This window comes from Vanellus vanellus, assembly GCF_965231255.1.
Source record: "Vanellus vanellus genome assembly, chromosome: 16".
NCBI classification, from domain to species: Eukaryota; Metazoa; Chordata; class Aves; order Charadriiformes; family Charadriidae; genus Vanellus; species Vanellus vanellus.
This window is the reverse complement of record NC_138921.1, coordinates 16,306,364-16,320,475: the sequence shown is the minus strand read 5'-3', so window position 1 is coordinate 16,320,475 and position 14,112 is coordinate 16,306,364. Positions and strand designations below refer to the sequence as shown.

At 62.4% G+C, this 14,112-nt stretch overlaps 1 protein-coding gene across 1 annotated transcript in view; it reads right to left on the bottom strand.

Moving 5' to 3' along the window:
- Window positions 1-379: 379 nt before the first annotated feature.
- SEZ6L (seizure related 6 homolog like) overlaps window positions 380-14,112 on the bottom strand; it is a gene marked incomplete at both ends in the record, with an annotated part of 48,534 nt that continues 34,801 nt past the window's right edge. Inside the window, 14 exons of the mRNA XM_082491875.1 lie at window positions 380-409; window positions 720-822; window positions 1,064-1,178; window positions 1,329-1,361; window positions 2,094-2,288; window positions 2,498-2,689; window positions 2,793-2,987; window positions 4,261-4,457; window positions 7,107-7,245; window positions 7,337-7,531; window positions 8,611-8,777; window positions 9,916-10,081; window positions 10,534-10,719; window positions 11,308-11,500. Coding sequence (XP_082348001.1) covers window positions 380-409; window positions 720-822; window positions 1,064-1,178; window positions 1,329-1,361; window positions 2,094-2,288; window positions 2,498-2,689; window positions 2,793-2,987; window positions 4,261-4,457; window positions 7,107-7,245; window positions 7,337-7,531; window positions 8,611-8,777; window positions 9,916-10,081; window positions 10,534-10,719; window positions 11,308-11,500 — 2,106 coding nt within the window. The remainder of the gene's footprint in view (window positions 410-719; window positions 823-1,063; window positions 1,179-1,328; window positions 1,362-2,093; window positions 2,289-2,497; window positions 2,690-2,792; window positions 2,988-4,260; window positions 4,458-7,106; window positions 7,246-7,336; window positions 7,532-8,610; window positions 8,778-9,915; window positions 10,082-10,533; window positions 10,720-11,307; window positions 11,501-14,112) is intronic.

The following is a 14,112-nucleotide window of genomic DNA, read 5'->3' as shown; positions in this document are numbered from 1 at the left end:
ATGGAGACATTTTTAATTTTTAACAACACCAGAACCGCAAAAATCCCCCTGCGTGTGTGTGGGCGGTGCTGGGGGAGGTGCCACCGCGCAGGGCGGGGGGCACAGCGGGTGCCCCCATGCCACCCTGGCATCGCCGGGACCCGGCTCTGCCCCAGCTCCCGCTGCTGCCTGCGCCCGGGGCTCTGCAGCACGCCTATCGCAGTTTAAATAGAATAAATACAGTGAAGAAAACAGTAAAATCTTCAATAAAGAGGCAAAAGGAAAGACAACAGCAGGTCCAGGGGTCCAACCAAACTCCACGTGGTCTCTGGATTAGTTACTGAGGAAGTTCTATGAGAGCACATTAAGTTCGCAGCCGGAGACTCTCTTACCGCTGTCCTTATATCGAAACTTCGTATTCTCTTGTTTCCTGAAAAGAAGGAAAAGCCAGTTGAGGGCAGCAGCTGCGTTCCAGGATAATGTCCCCATTCCCGAGTGGCAAGCGAGGCCCCGGCTATCGTTTTGCTCCTGGGGAAGCGGTGCCCTCCCAGCCCGGACCCCGCAGCCCCCTCTGCCTCCTCCCGCCTGCCGGAGCCCCCCCGGCCCCTCGGGAGCCACCGACAGGGATGGAGCCTCCCGCATCAGGATGGCTTGACTCGTCCCACTGCCGCACGCCCGGCAAAACCCACACTTCCCCGTCAGGACGCTCCCCAGGGAGGAAAGCGTGCAGCAGGACTCACTCCTGTCTCATAAATCGGGTTGTCGAACTCCGTTTCTACCGTGATCTGGCTGTAGGGGTGGGAGTACATGAGGGGCAGGCGGAGGCTGGAGTAGTACCGACACCTGCGGGGGAGACGCAAGAGTCACTGGGCTGCACGGCACGACCTCAGAGCAAAGCACGGCCAGCCCCATCCTCCCCCGTCCCCCCGTCCCGCCTCCCCACCAGCACCCCAGGGGCGCCGGAGGGGGAGCTCGGTGTCTGGCTCCCCAGGACCGTGCCCGGGGCGCGTGGGCGGTGAGGGCATGGCGATGCTGAGCCAGCCCTGGGGCTCTGCCCCGGCCCCCCATCCCCTGCACACCCCACCTTGTGAGATAGATGTACGCTCCTCCCAGCAGCAAGGAGATGATCAGCACTGGGATGAATATGGCTAAGGCCATATTTCCTCCCTCGAGCGATGTCTCTGCAGCAGCTTCTGCTACTAAAAGGACAAGATCTATTACGTCGGCACTTGCAAGCACCTTGGGGGCTCCCCTGTGCCTCTGCTCCTCCCCTCCCTCCTCCCGGGCTCTGTGCCGGCTCTGGCCGTGGGCCCGGCACAGGGCTCATCCAGCAAACGCGTGTCACTCACCTTCCAGAGCGTGTTCAAAGCTGTCTTGGTTCACTGGAAGAGAAACAGAGAGTTACTGGTACATAACTGGGTTTGACTGGGTGCCAGCAGCCACCGGCTGCGTGGGGAGCCCGGGCCCGGGGTCTCCCTGCACTGTTTGGTCCCAAGCCACGCTGCAAACTTTCATTTTGAATAAACTTTTGGTCTCTGTGGGTGAACGCGTGGGAGTGAGCGGGGCGGGCAAGCCAGACGCCGGCAGGACGGCTCTGCCTGGGGCGGTGGTAGCCTCCAGAGAGCCCCGCTGCCCAAGAGACAAGGTCTCCACGGAGTCCCATTAAATAGCAATGAAGAACAATTCATCCCTGCAGCATAGCGGTGGCGGGAGGACTGCCCCGTGTCCAGAAAGCGCACTCAGCCCCGACCTTCTTCAGAGCAGCGCCTAGGGGCTTCCCTGGGGCTGAGCAATCCCACCTCAGTGGGTGCCCGAGGGGAGCATCCCCGCTGAGCCTGGGCAAACTGCTGCGGGAAGCAACAAAGCAAGGAAAGCAAGCGATGCCCCACGCGCCCCACACCACCAGCACGGTGCCCAGGGGGTTTGCTCCCCCTCCCCGCGGCACCGGAGCTCCCGCAGCACAAATCCAGAAAAGCACCGAGGTTTTAGGTGAGTTTAGCCCCCGGTTAGAGAACCGCCGGGAGTCTGCAGCCAGATGAAGGTACCTGGGCTGTCCCGGGTTGGGGACTGTGGCTGCCCCCGTTCCCCCCCCCCAGGCCATCCCACACCGTTACCTTTGCAGATGGGCAGGGGTCCGCTCCAGTGGGACGGCTGTCCCAGGATGCATTTGATGGTAACTTCCCCCATGAGCTCAAAGCCCTCATAGCACATGAACGTCAGGGACTCTCCTGGCAAGTAGAGGCGCTTATAAAGTATTTGGTAGCCGTTTTCTGGCAGTCCTGGGTTATCGCAGGCCAGCGACTCCTCGGCTGAAAGGGAACACATCCCAGGGTGAGGGAGAGAAGGAGCCTGGGAGGCAGCGGGGAAGCACCCGAGATCTCACCCCATCCCGCTTTCAGGTGGCGCCGCACCACCCTGCGTGGCTGGGAAAGGTCTTGGCCGCAGGAAAGGGCTTCCCGGGACCCCCCGAGCAGAGGACCCGAGCTGCGGGAGGGCAGGAGAAGCTGTCCCAACTTACAGACGCAGTGTGGGAGCCGCGAGGTCCAGATGGGCGTCCCCGTCTCGCGGCTGTAGCAGGTCAGCAGCGAGCTGCCCTCCAGCACGAAGCCCGGGTTGCACGTGTACTGGATGGTGGTCCCCACCAGCAGCACCGGGTCGGAGATGAGGCGGGTCGAGTGCTCCACCTCCCCCGGGTCCGTGCAGTACATAACTGGGGAAAAGGGGCTGTTTGAGCGGGGCACAGCCGCGGGGACCGGCAGCTGTGGGACACAGGACTACGATGGGGACAGCCGCGCGTTGCTCGGGGCACTTACTCTTTTCGCAGAAGGGGGGGTCGCTGCTCCAGCTGAGGTCCCACTGGCAGGTGAGGGTGTCGCTCCCCACGATGTCGTAGCCCGGATCGCACTGGTAGGTGATCTTGGCCCCTCTCACCAGCTCCGTGTGCGACGTAGTCTTCCAGCCGTTCTGGATCTCGGGCAGGTCGGAGCAGGAGTCGTTGCGGGACACCTCTGTGGCCAAGAGAGATGCTGGCTGTCACCCACCGAGCCCCCGCGGCACAGCCCTCCTCGGAGCCACTGCACGGGGACACACAGCTCTTTGTTGGGTCCCTCCCCGAGAGCTCTCCAGCCCCACGCACCGCAAACAGCCCGGCCACGGCCGGCAGCCCGGTCCGCGGGTGGCGTCCCCTGGGCAGGGGGAAGGGGCAGCAGGGCACCAGAGAGTAACGGGGGCTCTTTGAAGCCTCCCCAGCCCTGACCCTAAAACCAGGCGGAGGGCTGTGCTGATGAAAACGGGGCAGTGTCTTTGCTGAGGTCAGGACAAAAGGAGCACCCTGGGAGCACCAGGCTGAGCTCTGGCTGCAGGCGCAGGAGAGGAGCGGTGCAGATGCCGTGGTCACAGCACAGCCGGTTTGCTCCAGTGAGGGGTTTCTGCCCTGCTCTCCCCACTTCGTGCCCACCGAGCGCGGTGCCCATGGCTGAGCCCGGCCGCGTGTGCTGCAGTGCACCGAGGAGGGGACCTGCAGCCTCGCAGGTGATCTGCATTGCAGCTCGCTCTCTGTTTGTCGTAACCAGAGCTGCCAGCAGTGGAAAGAAAACACACTTGGAAGCAGTCTGGCAGGGGAAGACAGGTTGGAGGAGAGGCAGGCAGCAAGACCGCAGGCAGCCGTGGGGAAGAAGTGCCCTTCCCAGTCCTTGTCCCTTCCTTGGGCATCAGCCGCCCCGGTGTGGCAGACATGGCTGCACCAAAGGATGATGTGAACAGACATCTCCAGATGTAGTCAAAGCCTCTCTGGAGCAGGAGCTGAGAGCTGGGAACATCCATCTCAGGAGCCCACCCAGGGACTGGCCCGAGCGACCTCTCCTAGGAGGACACCTCGCTGCAGGGCCTCAGCGCCATCAGCTTTACGCCTGACAGAGTGTGCGGGGGGGGGAGGGGGAGGAGGGATGATCCTGCATCCCTATTTCCAGCAATTTCTTTCCCTGTTCTGCTCCACAGTTGCACTGGGCCATACCAGAGCTAACAGGGACCAAAACTTGCCAGCCTGGAATGGGGGAGACATATGGGGACGCCCCAGAACTGACTGACCCAGAGACCTGCAGTGGGGCTGGGGGTTTCTGCAGGAGCTCGGTGGGATGTGGAGAGGAGGAGAGGGGCGCTGGTGTCACAGCAATTCTCCCCACTTCCAAACCCGGCACCGGGACAACCTGGTCCGGCCGCGTGTCACGGTCCCCACCTGAGCCGCAGCGGCAGGAGATGCAGCCAGCACCATGCTCTCCCTACCTATGTAGTTCATGATGAATCCTTGCCCTTTCCCAAAGATGAGCCCGGCAGGGTCTGAGTGGAACTGGATGGTGAGGTCGGGGCTGGAGGAGTAGAGCTTCTGGGGACCACTGCTGCCGACGTACTGCCCCAGGATGCGGGCGGTGAGCTCGTCCCCGTCATAAATGGTGAGGATGTCGCTGTTGGTGAGGTTCAGGCTGGTAAAGGAGAGCTTGGTTAGAGAGCAGCTGGGGCAGGGAGCCCAGGCAGGACGCGATGGCGTCGGGCTCAAGGAGCGGCAATGTGACCACTGGCCCCGGCGCTGCAGTGCAGTGAACCTGCCTCGCGTCCTGTCCCCGTCCCTGTCCCTGTCCCCATCCCCAGGCAGGCAGAGCAGGCTCTGTGGTGCTGGCCTGTCCGGAGTGGGTCAGCGGTGCTGGCCGTCAAACGGCGACCCCATAACTCCCCCCGGCTCCGTCCTCCCCGCCGAGAGCGGTGGGTGGCTCGGGAGGGAGCGAGCCCTCGGCGGCCGCCCCGAAGGCCGGGGGGGTGCGGGGGGCTCCGTGGGGCAGGGCGGCACAAAGCCCCGCGATGGGGTGACACCAAGCATCACCGGCCCCTGCCCCACGGCGTGGGAAAGGCCGGCCCCACGGCGGCGCCCCCCCCTTTGCTGCGGCTCTCGTCCCCGCGGCCAGCAGAGAGCAGTGGCGGCCCGCGGATGGCGCGGGGAACCGGCGCGGCTCCGCCGGGGGACGTCGGGGATCCCGCCGGGGACGTCGGGGATGCTGCCGGGCAGGCAGGGCAGGCAGCAAACCCCGCTGCAGAGCCCGGGCCAGCACCGGCACCAGCCTCCATCCGCCCCCTTTGCAGCAGGGGGGCGGCTGCCCCTTGAGCGGGGGTGGGGGACGAGGGACAATCCCCTCTCTCCTCGCTGCCAAGCCAAGGGCAGGCAATGGCTGCGCGTCCCCGGGGGGAAATGCAGCTCCGGGGCTGCCAGCGCTGCTGCCAGGCTGTTTCTCGCGCCCCTCCAGACCCTGCAAGCCCCACTGCTGGCGGCCTGCTCGGGGCTGGTAGCGGTAGCGTGGGTGAACCGATCGGAGCAGCCCCAAGGATGGGCACAGAATCGTAGAATCATAGAATGGTTTGGGTCGGAAGGGACCTTAAAGATCATCCAGTGCCACCCCCTGCTCTGGGCAGGGCCAACCCCCCCAGCCCAGGGTGCTCCCAGCCCCGTCCAACCCGGCCTTGAACACCTCCAGGGATGGGGCAGCCACAGCTTCTCGGGGCACCCTGCACCAGGGGCTCACCGCCCGCACAGGGGAGAATTTCTTCCTAATATCTCATCTAAATCTGCCCTCTTCCAGTTTGACGCCATTCCCCGTCATCCTATCACCCCATGCCCCTGTAAAAGGTCCCTCTCCAGCTCTGCTGGAGCCCCTTTAGGCACTGGAAGTCCACAGACATCACCTTGCCCTGCTTGCCGCTCTGCCTCATCCTGCGCACCGGCGAGGCTCACCAGCGCTGGGGAGCACAACCAGCACCCAGTGCTCTGCTACGGGCCAGCGCAGGAGGGGCTGGGGCAGGGACACCACGTCTCTCCATATGGGAGAGCAACAGGATGCTCTTGCTCCCACAGGAGGAGTCTCCATCAGGTTGGAGGCTGCAGTAACCCTCCCAGCGGAGCCCGGACTCCTGCACACGGGCGGGATGTGTCTGGCTGTGCGCGCACAACACCCACGGGCACAGGACGTGCTCGGTCACTGCGGCTCCCCCGCCCTGCACACCGGCCTGTCTAATTCGGCCTTGTTTGGAGACGCCCGAGCTGATCCCCAAACCTTTTATTAAGAATGTTCTTGGAAGGCGCCCAGCTAATCCCCGTGGCAAGCTGACATTTGTAGTAAATCTCTGCTCTCTGTCAAACACGATTTTCCCAGTGACATTTATGTCTGATGACTTCAAATCGCCTGGCCTCCAGTTCTGCTCAGCCCAAGCACCCACAGAGCCGGGAGAGGTGCGCCGGGAGCTCTGCTCCGCGATTTTACAGAAAGCTTTAAAATCTTTATGACTCTAAGCCCCTGCTTGAAACACGCCCTCCTCTTGAAAACCCAAAATAGCATGCAAGGAGATTCCCTTTGCAGCGGCAGCATTATCATGCCAAGGGCTCCCAGCCCGGCATCCAACCCCGTGCCCCTCTGGCCCCCGGTGCGTGCAGGGAGTGCTGCGGTGCCTGCCCGTGCCCGTGGAGCGCAGCCGGGGCCTTGCTGGGCGGCTCTGCTCCGCTCCCCGCGGCGTTCTGAGCCATCTCACTGAGTGGCGCGGGGGCGGGCTGGCAGTCGGGAGGGGAACCGATGCATTTTGTTCGTGTTGGTCCCGCAAGAAAAAGAAGGCAGGACGCAGGAGGGAGGGCTGGGCAGAGCCTCCCCCTGCCCCTCGCCCTCCCTTCGGCATCCCGGTACTGCCTGTACCCCATTCAGCCCAAAGACTAAGCTGAGGTTTCCAGCGCATGGGTGTCCTCAGGCTTTCCTACCCCCGAACGAACCAGCTCGTGACGGTGCCGTGTGTCACCCTGAGCTGCATGTGGCCGCGTGCTGCTGTGGCACCGCTCCCTGCGACTTTGCTCCAGAGGAGCCCAGAAGCTGTCTTGGGAGCAATTAACCACTGCAGTGGATGGTGTAACAGCGCTTTAAACTCAGGGAGCAGCACTCGCTACTCTCCTGGACCTCCCCCGGGGTGCTGACTACGTCACGGGGGATTAGGAAAGCTCCGAGGGGGAGAACAGGGACGCGGCGTGGGTCCCCGGGGCGAGGGGAGCGGGGATGCTGCAGCGAAGTGGGCTGAGACACGCACCGAGGTCCCGGGCTACTCACAGCTGGATGTCCAGGAAGAGCCGCTTCTCCTCGCCAACGTGGACCCTCCAGATGCAGTCCTCCCCCTCCGCGTAGGGCTCCGGCCAGTTGGGGGACAGGATCACCCCAGCCATGGCGGTCAGCTCCCCCCCACACATGGCTGCGGGAGCGAGAGGCAGGCAGGGCTCAGCCGGGGTCTCGGGGGTGTTTGCGCCCGCTGCCCAGCATCGCCCCGCAGCACGGGGACTGACCTCGGCACAGCGGCTCCGTGTCGTTCCAGTACGGGTCCCGCATGTTGACGCACTCGATGACGGCGGGGCCCTGCTCCAGGGAGTGCCCGGGGTCGCACGTGAACTCCACGGTGGTGCCCAGGTTGTAGGTGGGGTCGGAGGTGGTGAAGTTCCCGTTCTGGATGTAGGGCTCGTAGCAGTGGCCCCGCTCGAAGGCTGGCAGAGGAACCCCCCCGGTTAGCCACCGGGGCACGGAGCTGGCTGGGGGCAGCGCTGCCTTCCCCTGCTCCTCACACCCTCCGCTCCGGGGCTTCGCGAGATGAGCCCCGGGCTCTGCCTCCGGCCCCAGCTAGAAACCCTTCCCTCCGTCCCCGCCGCGCACGGATGGCCTCTTCCACGGTGCATTTTACAGGCAATTAGGATTAACGACAGTTTATCTGCCCTGAGCCACGCGGGCTTAACCAAACCCCACTTCCATTGTGTACCGGCATCAGTAACGCACTCGCTGTGTTGCCGGTTGCTGTATTTGCTGAGCCATCTCCCCTGGGATTACTGTGCGTTATTGAGCTTGCTCAGAGGCACGGGGCTCCCGCGGGACCGATCCCGGCAGCGGGATGCACTTAAAATGACGACTGGAGCAAATGTGTGTGAGCTGCCGGGGCTTGCCCAGCGCCCCGTCCCTGCCGCTGCCCGAAGGAGCTGCTGGTGGCTCTGGAGGACGGCAACCCCCTGAGCAAGCGCGGCGGCGAGGGCAGCCAGGGGCTGTCCCGGCCCCACGGCTGGCGTGGGCTCAGTACCCAGCACTGCCACCCTACGGGGACCGAGGGAAGGGGGTAGACTGGGCTTTTGGTGGGGACGGTCACCGCAGGCTGTGTGATTCCCATGGCATCAATGGCCTTTTCAGCTCGGGTTTGGAGGGGCCCCATCCTGGACAAGGCACCCACTGCCCCAGGGCTGCCCCGCAGCAGCGCAGGAGGTGAGTCCCGTGGACACTCAGCTTACCCGTGAACATTTCTCTTGGAATAAATGACATTTAGCTATTTCTTCTCCTAAATTTTGCTAGGCAAAGTTATTCCCCCAAACTGCTCCAGCCCCAGGTGAGGTTTGGGTTGCCCTGCGTGCCTGCAGTGATGTGGGGACAGTGGCACAGTGGAGCACTGGGTCTGCCGGTGGTGGGGGCAGCCGAGACCCTGTCTATAGCCGTATCTGTTCATTGCCCGAATGTTCTGAAGCCCGGGAGCGCTGGCTGAGAGCAGCCTGCTGCTCTTAGGGGTACCAAAATGAGAGCACGTCACCTTCGAAGCGTATGTTGAAAGCCGTGGCAGCCGCAGGCTCCTCCGCGAGGAATTCAATCCTGATGGAGGAGCCGTCGCTGATGACCCCTTCGAAGGGCACGCTGTCGGCGCGCAGCGAGTCGTAGAGGACGGCGGACTGGTTCGTGTCCCCGCTGTACACCACCATCCTGCGTGGGGGGACACGGTGTGTTACATGGGAGAAGTGTCCCCGCAATGCCCCCCCGGAGCATCCCCCCGGCCCCTCCGCCTCGCCAGCGCCCGCTCTCTGCTGATCCCGGAATACGGCATTTTAAAGAAATTGTGCAAACAAAAATTCACCAACCAGACAAGTCTCTTTTACTGTGTCATAAACAGGGGCTTTATTCTTTGATTTTACTACAAGCCATAAACCTGCTTTACTGCCTGTTACCAGACTGAATGTTAATGCTGTTTAGAATCACAGAATCGCTGAGGTTGGAAGGGACCTTTAAGATCATCGAGTCCAACCATTAACCTGCCCTGACAAAACCACTTCTAAACCACATCCTCAAGTACCACCTCTACCCTTTTTTTAAAGACCTCCAGGGATGGCGAATCCACCCCCTCCCTGGGCCGCCTATTCCAATGTTTGACAACCCTTTCAGTGAAAACAATTTTCCCAATATCTAATCTAAACCTCCCCTGACGTAACTTGAACCCATTTCGTTTAAACACGAGCACCAGCACCGTACGTGTGCGCTTTGTGTTACGGATGTGCCAGTGCGGGATTTGCAGCTTCTCGCACCGTGGCGATGAGCAGTGCCGGGCACTGGGGATTCGGGGGAAGGAAAGGAGGGGTGCGACACAGCACGCTGCATCACCCCGCAGCTAGCGGGATCGGGAGACGGGCAAGATCGCCCGGCACGAAGTGGCTGGGGCTCTGCGCCTGCCTCTCGCAGCTCTTTTGGCTCGAAGACCTGTCTTGCCTCCTGACCGCTCGAACAGCTGAATCAGGAACCTCCTTTTCTGCACCGGGATTTTTCCCTGACCCCGTCCCCACCGGGCGGGCAGCCTCCTCCGTGCTGCACCCCGAGCTCGGGTCGGTGCCGCCTGCCGGGATGCCCGTGCTCCGGGCACGGGGAGGGCAGGAGGTGCGAGGCGGAGGAGCTGAGACCGTCTGGCAGCTTCCAAGCTTTGGTATGTGTAGCACCCATCAAAGTGCCCTGCGCCTCACCCCGGGCAGAGCAAAGCTCGCCGCAGTGCCGGGGGTGCCAGGAAGGGGGCTCAGCGCAGACCTGGCCGCTGGGCAGCGGTGCCCGGGCACAGCAGCGGCTCCCGGAGCCTCACCTGTCCTTCTCGGTCAGCAGGAGCTTCTCGAAGTGCAGGTGCAGCTTCTGTCCCGGGGGGGCCCCGATCGCCCACACGCAGTACATGCTGCTCGACTGGTTCCCGGTGTAGCTGGGCGAGAGGACGCGGCCGATGGTGGCATTGTGGACCGTCCCACCGCAGGGCGCTGCCAAGACAGAGCACAGCCCCGCTGAGACAGGCAAGGAGACGGCAAGGCAAAGGCTACGGCATCGGCACCCGTACGGGGCTTCTGCACAGCAGCGGGGACGAACCCCTCCGCCGATGCTGCTCAGCTCTTCTCAGCAGTCTTTAGCGCATGAACCTCTTGCCTGGCTGGGCTTTGCTTGACGTATCCACATAGATGCTCACACATACGCATAAAATCTGTAATTGCGTTTCCCTTACCTGCCTAATTAGAAAGCAGATTCTGCTGCCCATGACGTGAAAACCCGCAGTACCTCGGGCTGCGCTGTGCGCAGAGCTGGGCATCGCTCTCCCTCTCTCCCAGGATCACGTTCAACTCGCGGCGCAAAGAAAGCAACTCTATTTTTTTTTTTTTTTTTTTCTTTGGGGATCCCAGTTTTTCTTAGCACTGGGGCCGACTAACGGGGAGCGTACCTGAGCAGATTGGCTCTGGGCTGCTCCAGTGCGGCCTCGATGCGTTGATGCACGTAAGCACCCTGGGACCCTGCAGCTCGTAGCCCAGGTGACAGTGAAAATGAGCAATTCCACCCGAGTGCAAATCCATCACGGTGACGTCTCCGAAATCAGGTCTCCGTGGAAAGCTGCAGCTCAGCATAAACACTGGAACAAGCACAGACATTTCAGAGCTTTAAGGCTCGTCTGCTCCGCGCCACCCTGCAGTCGGGGGGGAGCGCTGGGGACATGCCGGATGTGCCCACGGTGCCACGGACAGACCTCGCTGCCAGGCGCCGGCCGCGGAGCGCCGGCAAACCACCACGCTGCTGCTTCTCCACCTGTTACCGCTTTTTGCTCAGACCCAGTTTCTATTTTAAAAAGAATTTGCTTCAACTCATCTATTTTTTATAGCTCTTCAAGGGAAAAAAATAGACTTGCAGTCTGAGGCTGTGCGGGAAGAGCCGCTGCGCGGGGACAGAAACGGGGCAAGGCGGGCGTGAGGAGCACAGCCAGCACCGGGGTCCGGGACGCGGGTGCGTGTTGAACCCTCTGCTCCGGGCACAACACAGGCTGCTGCTCGACCTGTCCCAGCCGGTGCTCCGAGCACGGGCGTGCAGCGAAACAGGAGCCCCGCTGGTCTGCGATGGCAGAGCCCAGCATCCTCCCACCCCTGCAGCCCGCTGGGGCTGAGCCCCACGGGACCGACACCCCATCCCACCCCTCCTGGCGCACCCACGCCAGGGAGGTACCCACCCTGGTAGTGGAGCTGGAAGGTCCCCACCACCTCATCCTGGAAGGTGCGGAAGTAGACGGAGATGGTGTTGGTGGGGCTGCGGATCACCTGGCCCTCCACCAGCAGGGTCTGGTTGGCCAGGACCACCAGCGCATCGCCGTCCACCCCTCGGATGGAGAGCACCTCCCCGTCTGACAGGTTAACGCTCTTCACCTGGGTGGGAGCAGAGACCTGTGAGCTGCGGGGGCGAAGGTGGGGGGGCCCGGCGGGGCGCCGGGTGAGCAGACACATCCCAGCCCCAAACACACGCAGCGCCCGCAGAGCATTGCACCGCCGCAGTCTTCCCGCGGCACCGCTCCGAGCACTGCGGGTTTGTTGCAGACAGGAGCTGCTTGTTCAGCTGCGGTGGAGCAATCTGTGCCCTGCACGAGCCTGAGGGACCCCCATGACCGCTGAGCCCTTCTCCCACCCCCCGGGACAGCAGGCGCAGGCAGCTAGAGCCGCTCACTTGAGATGCCTTTCAAAGCTGGATGGTCCTGTGCAGCACACGTTGACCCATGTCTACTACCCCGCTGGAACTGGGGATTTGGGCAGGCAGGTAGAGGCAATGAGGATGAGACAGGAGGGAGATGGAGGGGTCCCATGAGTCGCTGGTGACGGTAGTGGTGGGGGCCCAACTCCACCCACATCAGCCCTGGGAGCAGACCTGCATCTCAGGGCACCACGGCACAGAGCACGGCCATGGCCAAGGCTCACTGGTCCCAGCTGGGATGGGCTATTTGGCACAGATCCGCAACCAAACCAGGGTATTTCGTAGGGCTCGGTGCTCACCATCCACCCCACGCACCAGGCATCCTCCCCGGCATCCCTCATCCACGCCAGGGAGTGGATGGGGAGTCACACAGCAAATGGGTCTAATGAGCAGTCCCAAAAGGCTTTAATTATTATTTGGAAATAGCTGAAAAGTAACCTCACATTTGCATCTCACGTCCATTTAGCTTAATAAATGGGCTCATATTTCAGCAGAAAGATGCTCATCAGATCGTTTGTTTCCTTAAGTGTGCGAGGACCAGGGCTCTATATTTAGCACACACCACAGCCTTAGCCCGTAATTGCGAGCGCTCCCGACGATGTTGTGACTAGAAGGATTCGTTGCTGTTGTCACAACTGTGTACGTCCCCCCCCGCTGCGGCGCACCAGGCGGGGATGCGCCCGGCGCTTGGGCCACTGGCACTGTGCGCAGAGCCACTCGCAGCGCTTGGCACCCTCTGACCTTCTGCTGGAAGAAGCGGGGCTTCCTCAGGAGGAATGACCCCCATCCCACCAGGGAACTCCCTGCCTGCCCCGAATGTCCATAAACCCCGACCAGCGCCTGGAAGAGCCCGGTCCTCGCTGTGGCACTGGGCTGAGCAGCCCCCAGGCTGGGTCAGAGCATCCCGGGGCTCAGCCCAGCCCACGCTTTTGGGCCAGGAGGAGCTGATTTTGCTTTATTTTGCAGCAGGGTGCCGGGTCACTACTGAGAGCCTCACTGCAGGGAAAAGCAGTCCCCGGTCCTCATGGGTGCCGCACGGTGCATCGGAAGCACGGGACAAGTGCCTGTCCTGGACCCCGACCTGCCCTGGGGCATTTCTTCTTCCTCAGGCTTCGTCCTGAAACCGTACCTCCCCCGCACAGCGCGTCCGGTGGGATGGCTCAGGTCTAACTACTAATAACTGGAATGAATTAAATGTTATTGGGGATGAATTATTTGGAGCGCGGGATCCAGGGATGCTAAGCGGGCTACGTACAATGCGAACAACTCCCCCCAGCTCCCACCAGGGCAGAATTTTTCTTCCCGAGCTGGGTCTGAATCACTGCAAAGACGTTTCCAGGGTGGTTGTAACACATCTTGTTCCGAAATCACTCAAAGACAAACCTGCTCCCCTGCTAGCTTCCTCCAGTGCGGACTACTATCAAACACGCTATCTAGCAGCAAATCACTCCAGCGAATTAAAGAGAGAATCGTTCAGGAGTGCCACGTGAGCAGCTGACGGCAGCCGAGCTGCTCTGCTCTCCCCCCCCCCCCCCCCCCCCCCGGCTCTGCTGCTGGGAAGGGGTTTCGGAGGAGCGGCTGGAGCAGGCAGAGCTCTGCAGAAGAGACGGAGCCGATGAACACTGCGGCATCGCCCCGGCCCTTCGCAGGGTGCCGTGGGGTGGGGACGCGGCTCGGCTCCGCCGGCAGCCTCCCCCTCCCGCAAAGGCAGGCTGAGAGGAGCCCGGCGCAGGGATGTCATTGCGAAGGACCCGCCGTTCCCTGTGCCGGTGCCGGGTAGGCGAGCATCCTCAGAGGACCCCGGCCGCTCGGGAGTAACCGGCGGGTACAGACGGATGCAGTGGCCTCGCGCCAGGGACCGTCAGCCGCTGCGAGAGGGACCATATGCGCGAGTTCCTGCCAGGGGCTGGGGAGGACAAGCTCTTACTTTAATCAAAGCCTGCACCAGTGTCAGCTCCTGAAGAGCCTGTTGGGAAGACAGGAGGGATCCTCGATTCAGACTGCCAGCCTCGCTCACCCACTAGAAAAATCTCTTTAGGGAAATTCTACTTCCTGCCAAGAAGATTCAAGAATTTTAAAAATAAATGTAATTTAACTAAGCATTCGGAGAGCTGGCTGCTCCACGGCTCCCCGGGGCTGCCATGGTGCGACCCGGCTGGTGGGGGGGCAGCCAGGGGCAGGCACAGCTCTCCCCGGGATGCTGCGAGGGGTGCAGGGGGCTGCCGGCGGGGAGCCAAGCAGGGACCCCGAGCTCTCACGCGGCCCCGCGCAGCCCCCAGCGCCAGGCAGGTTT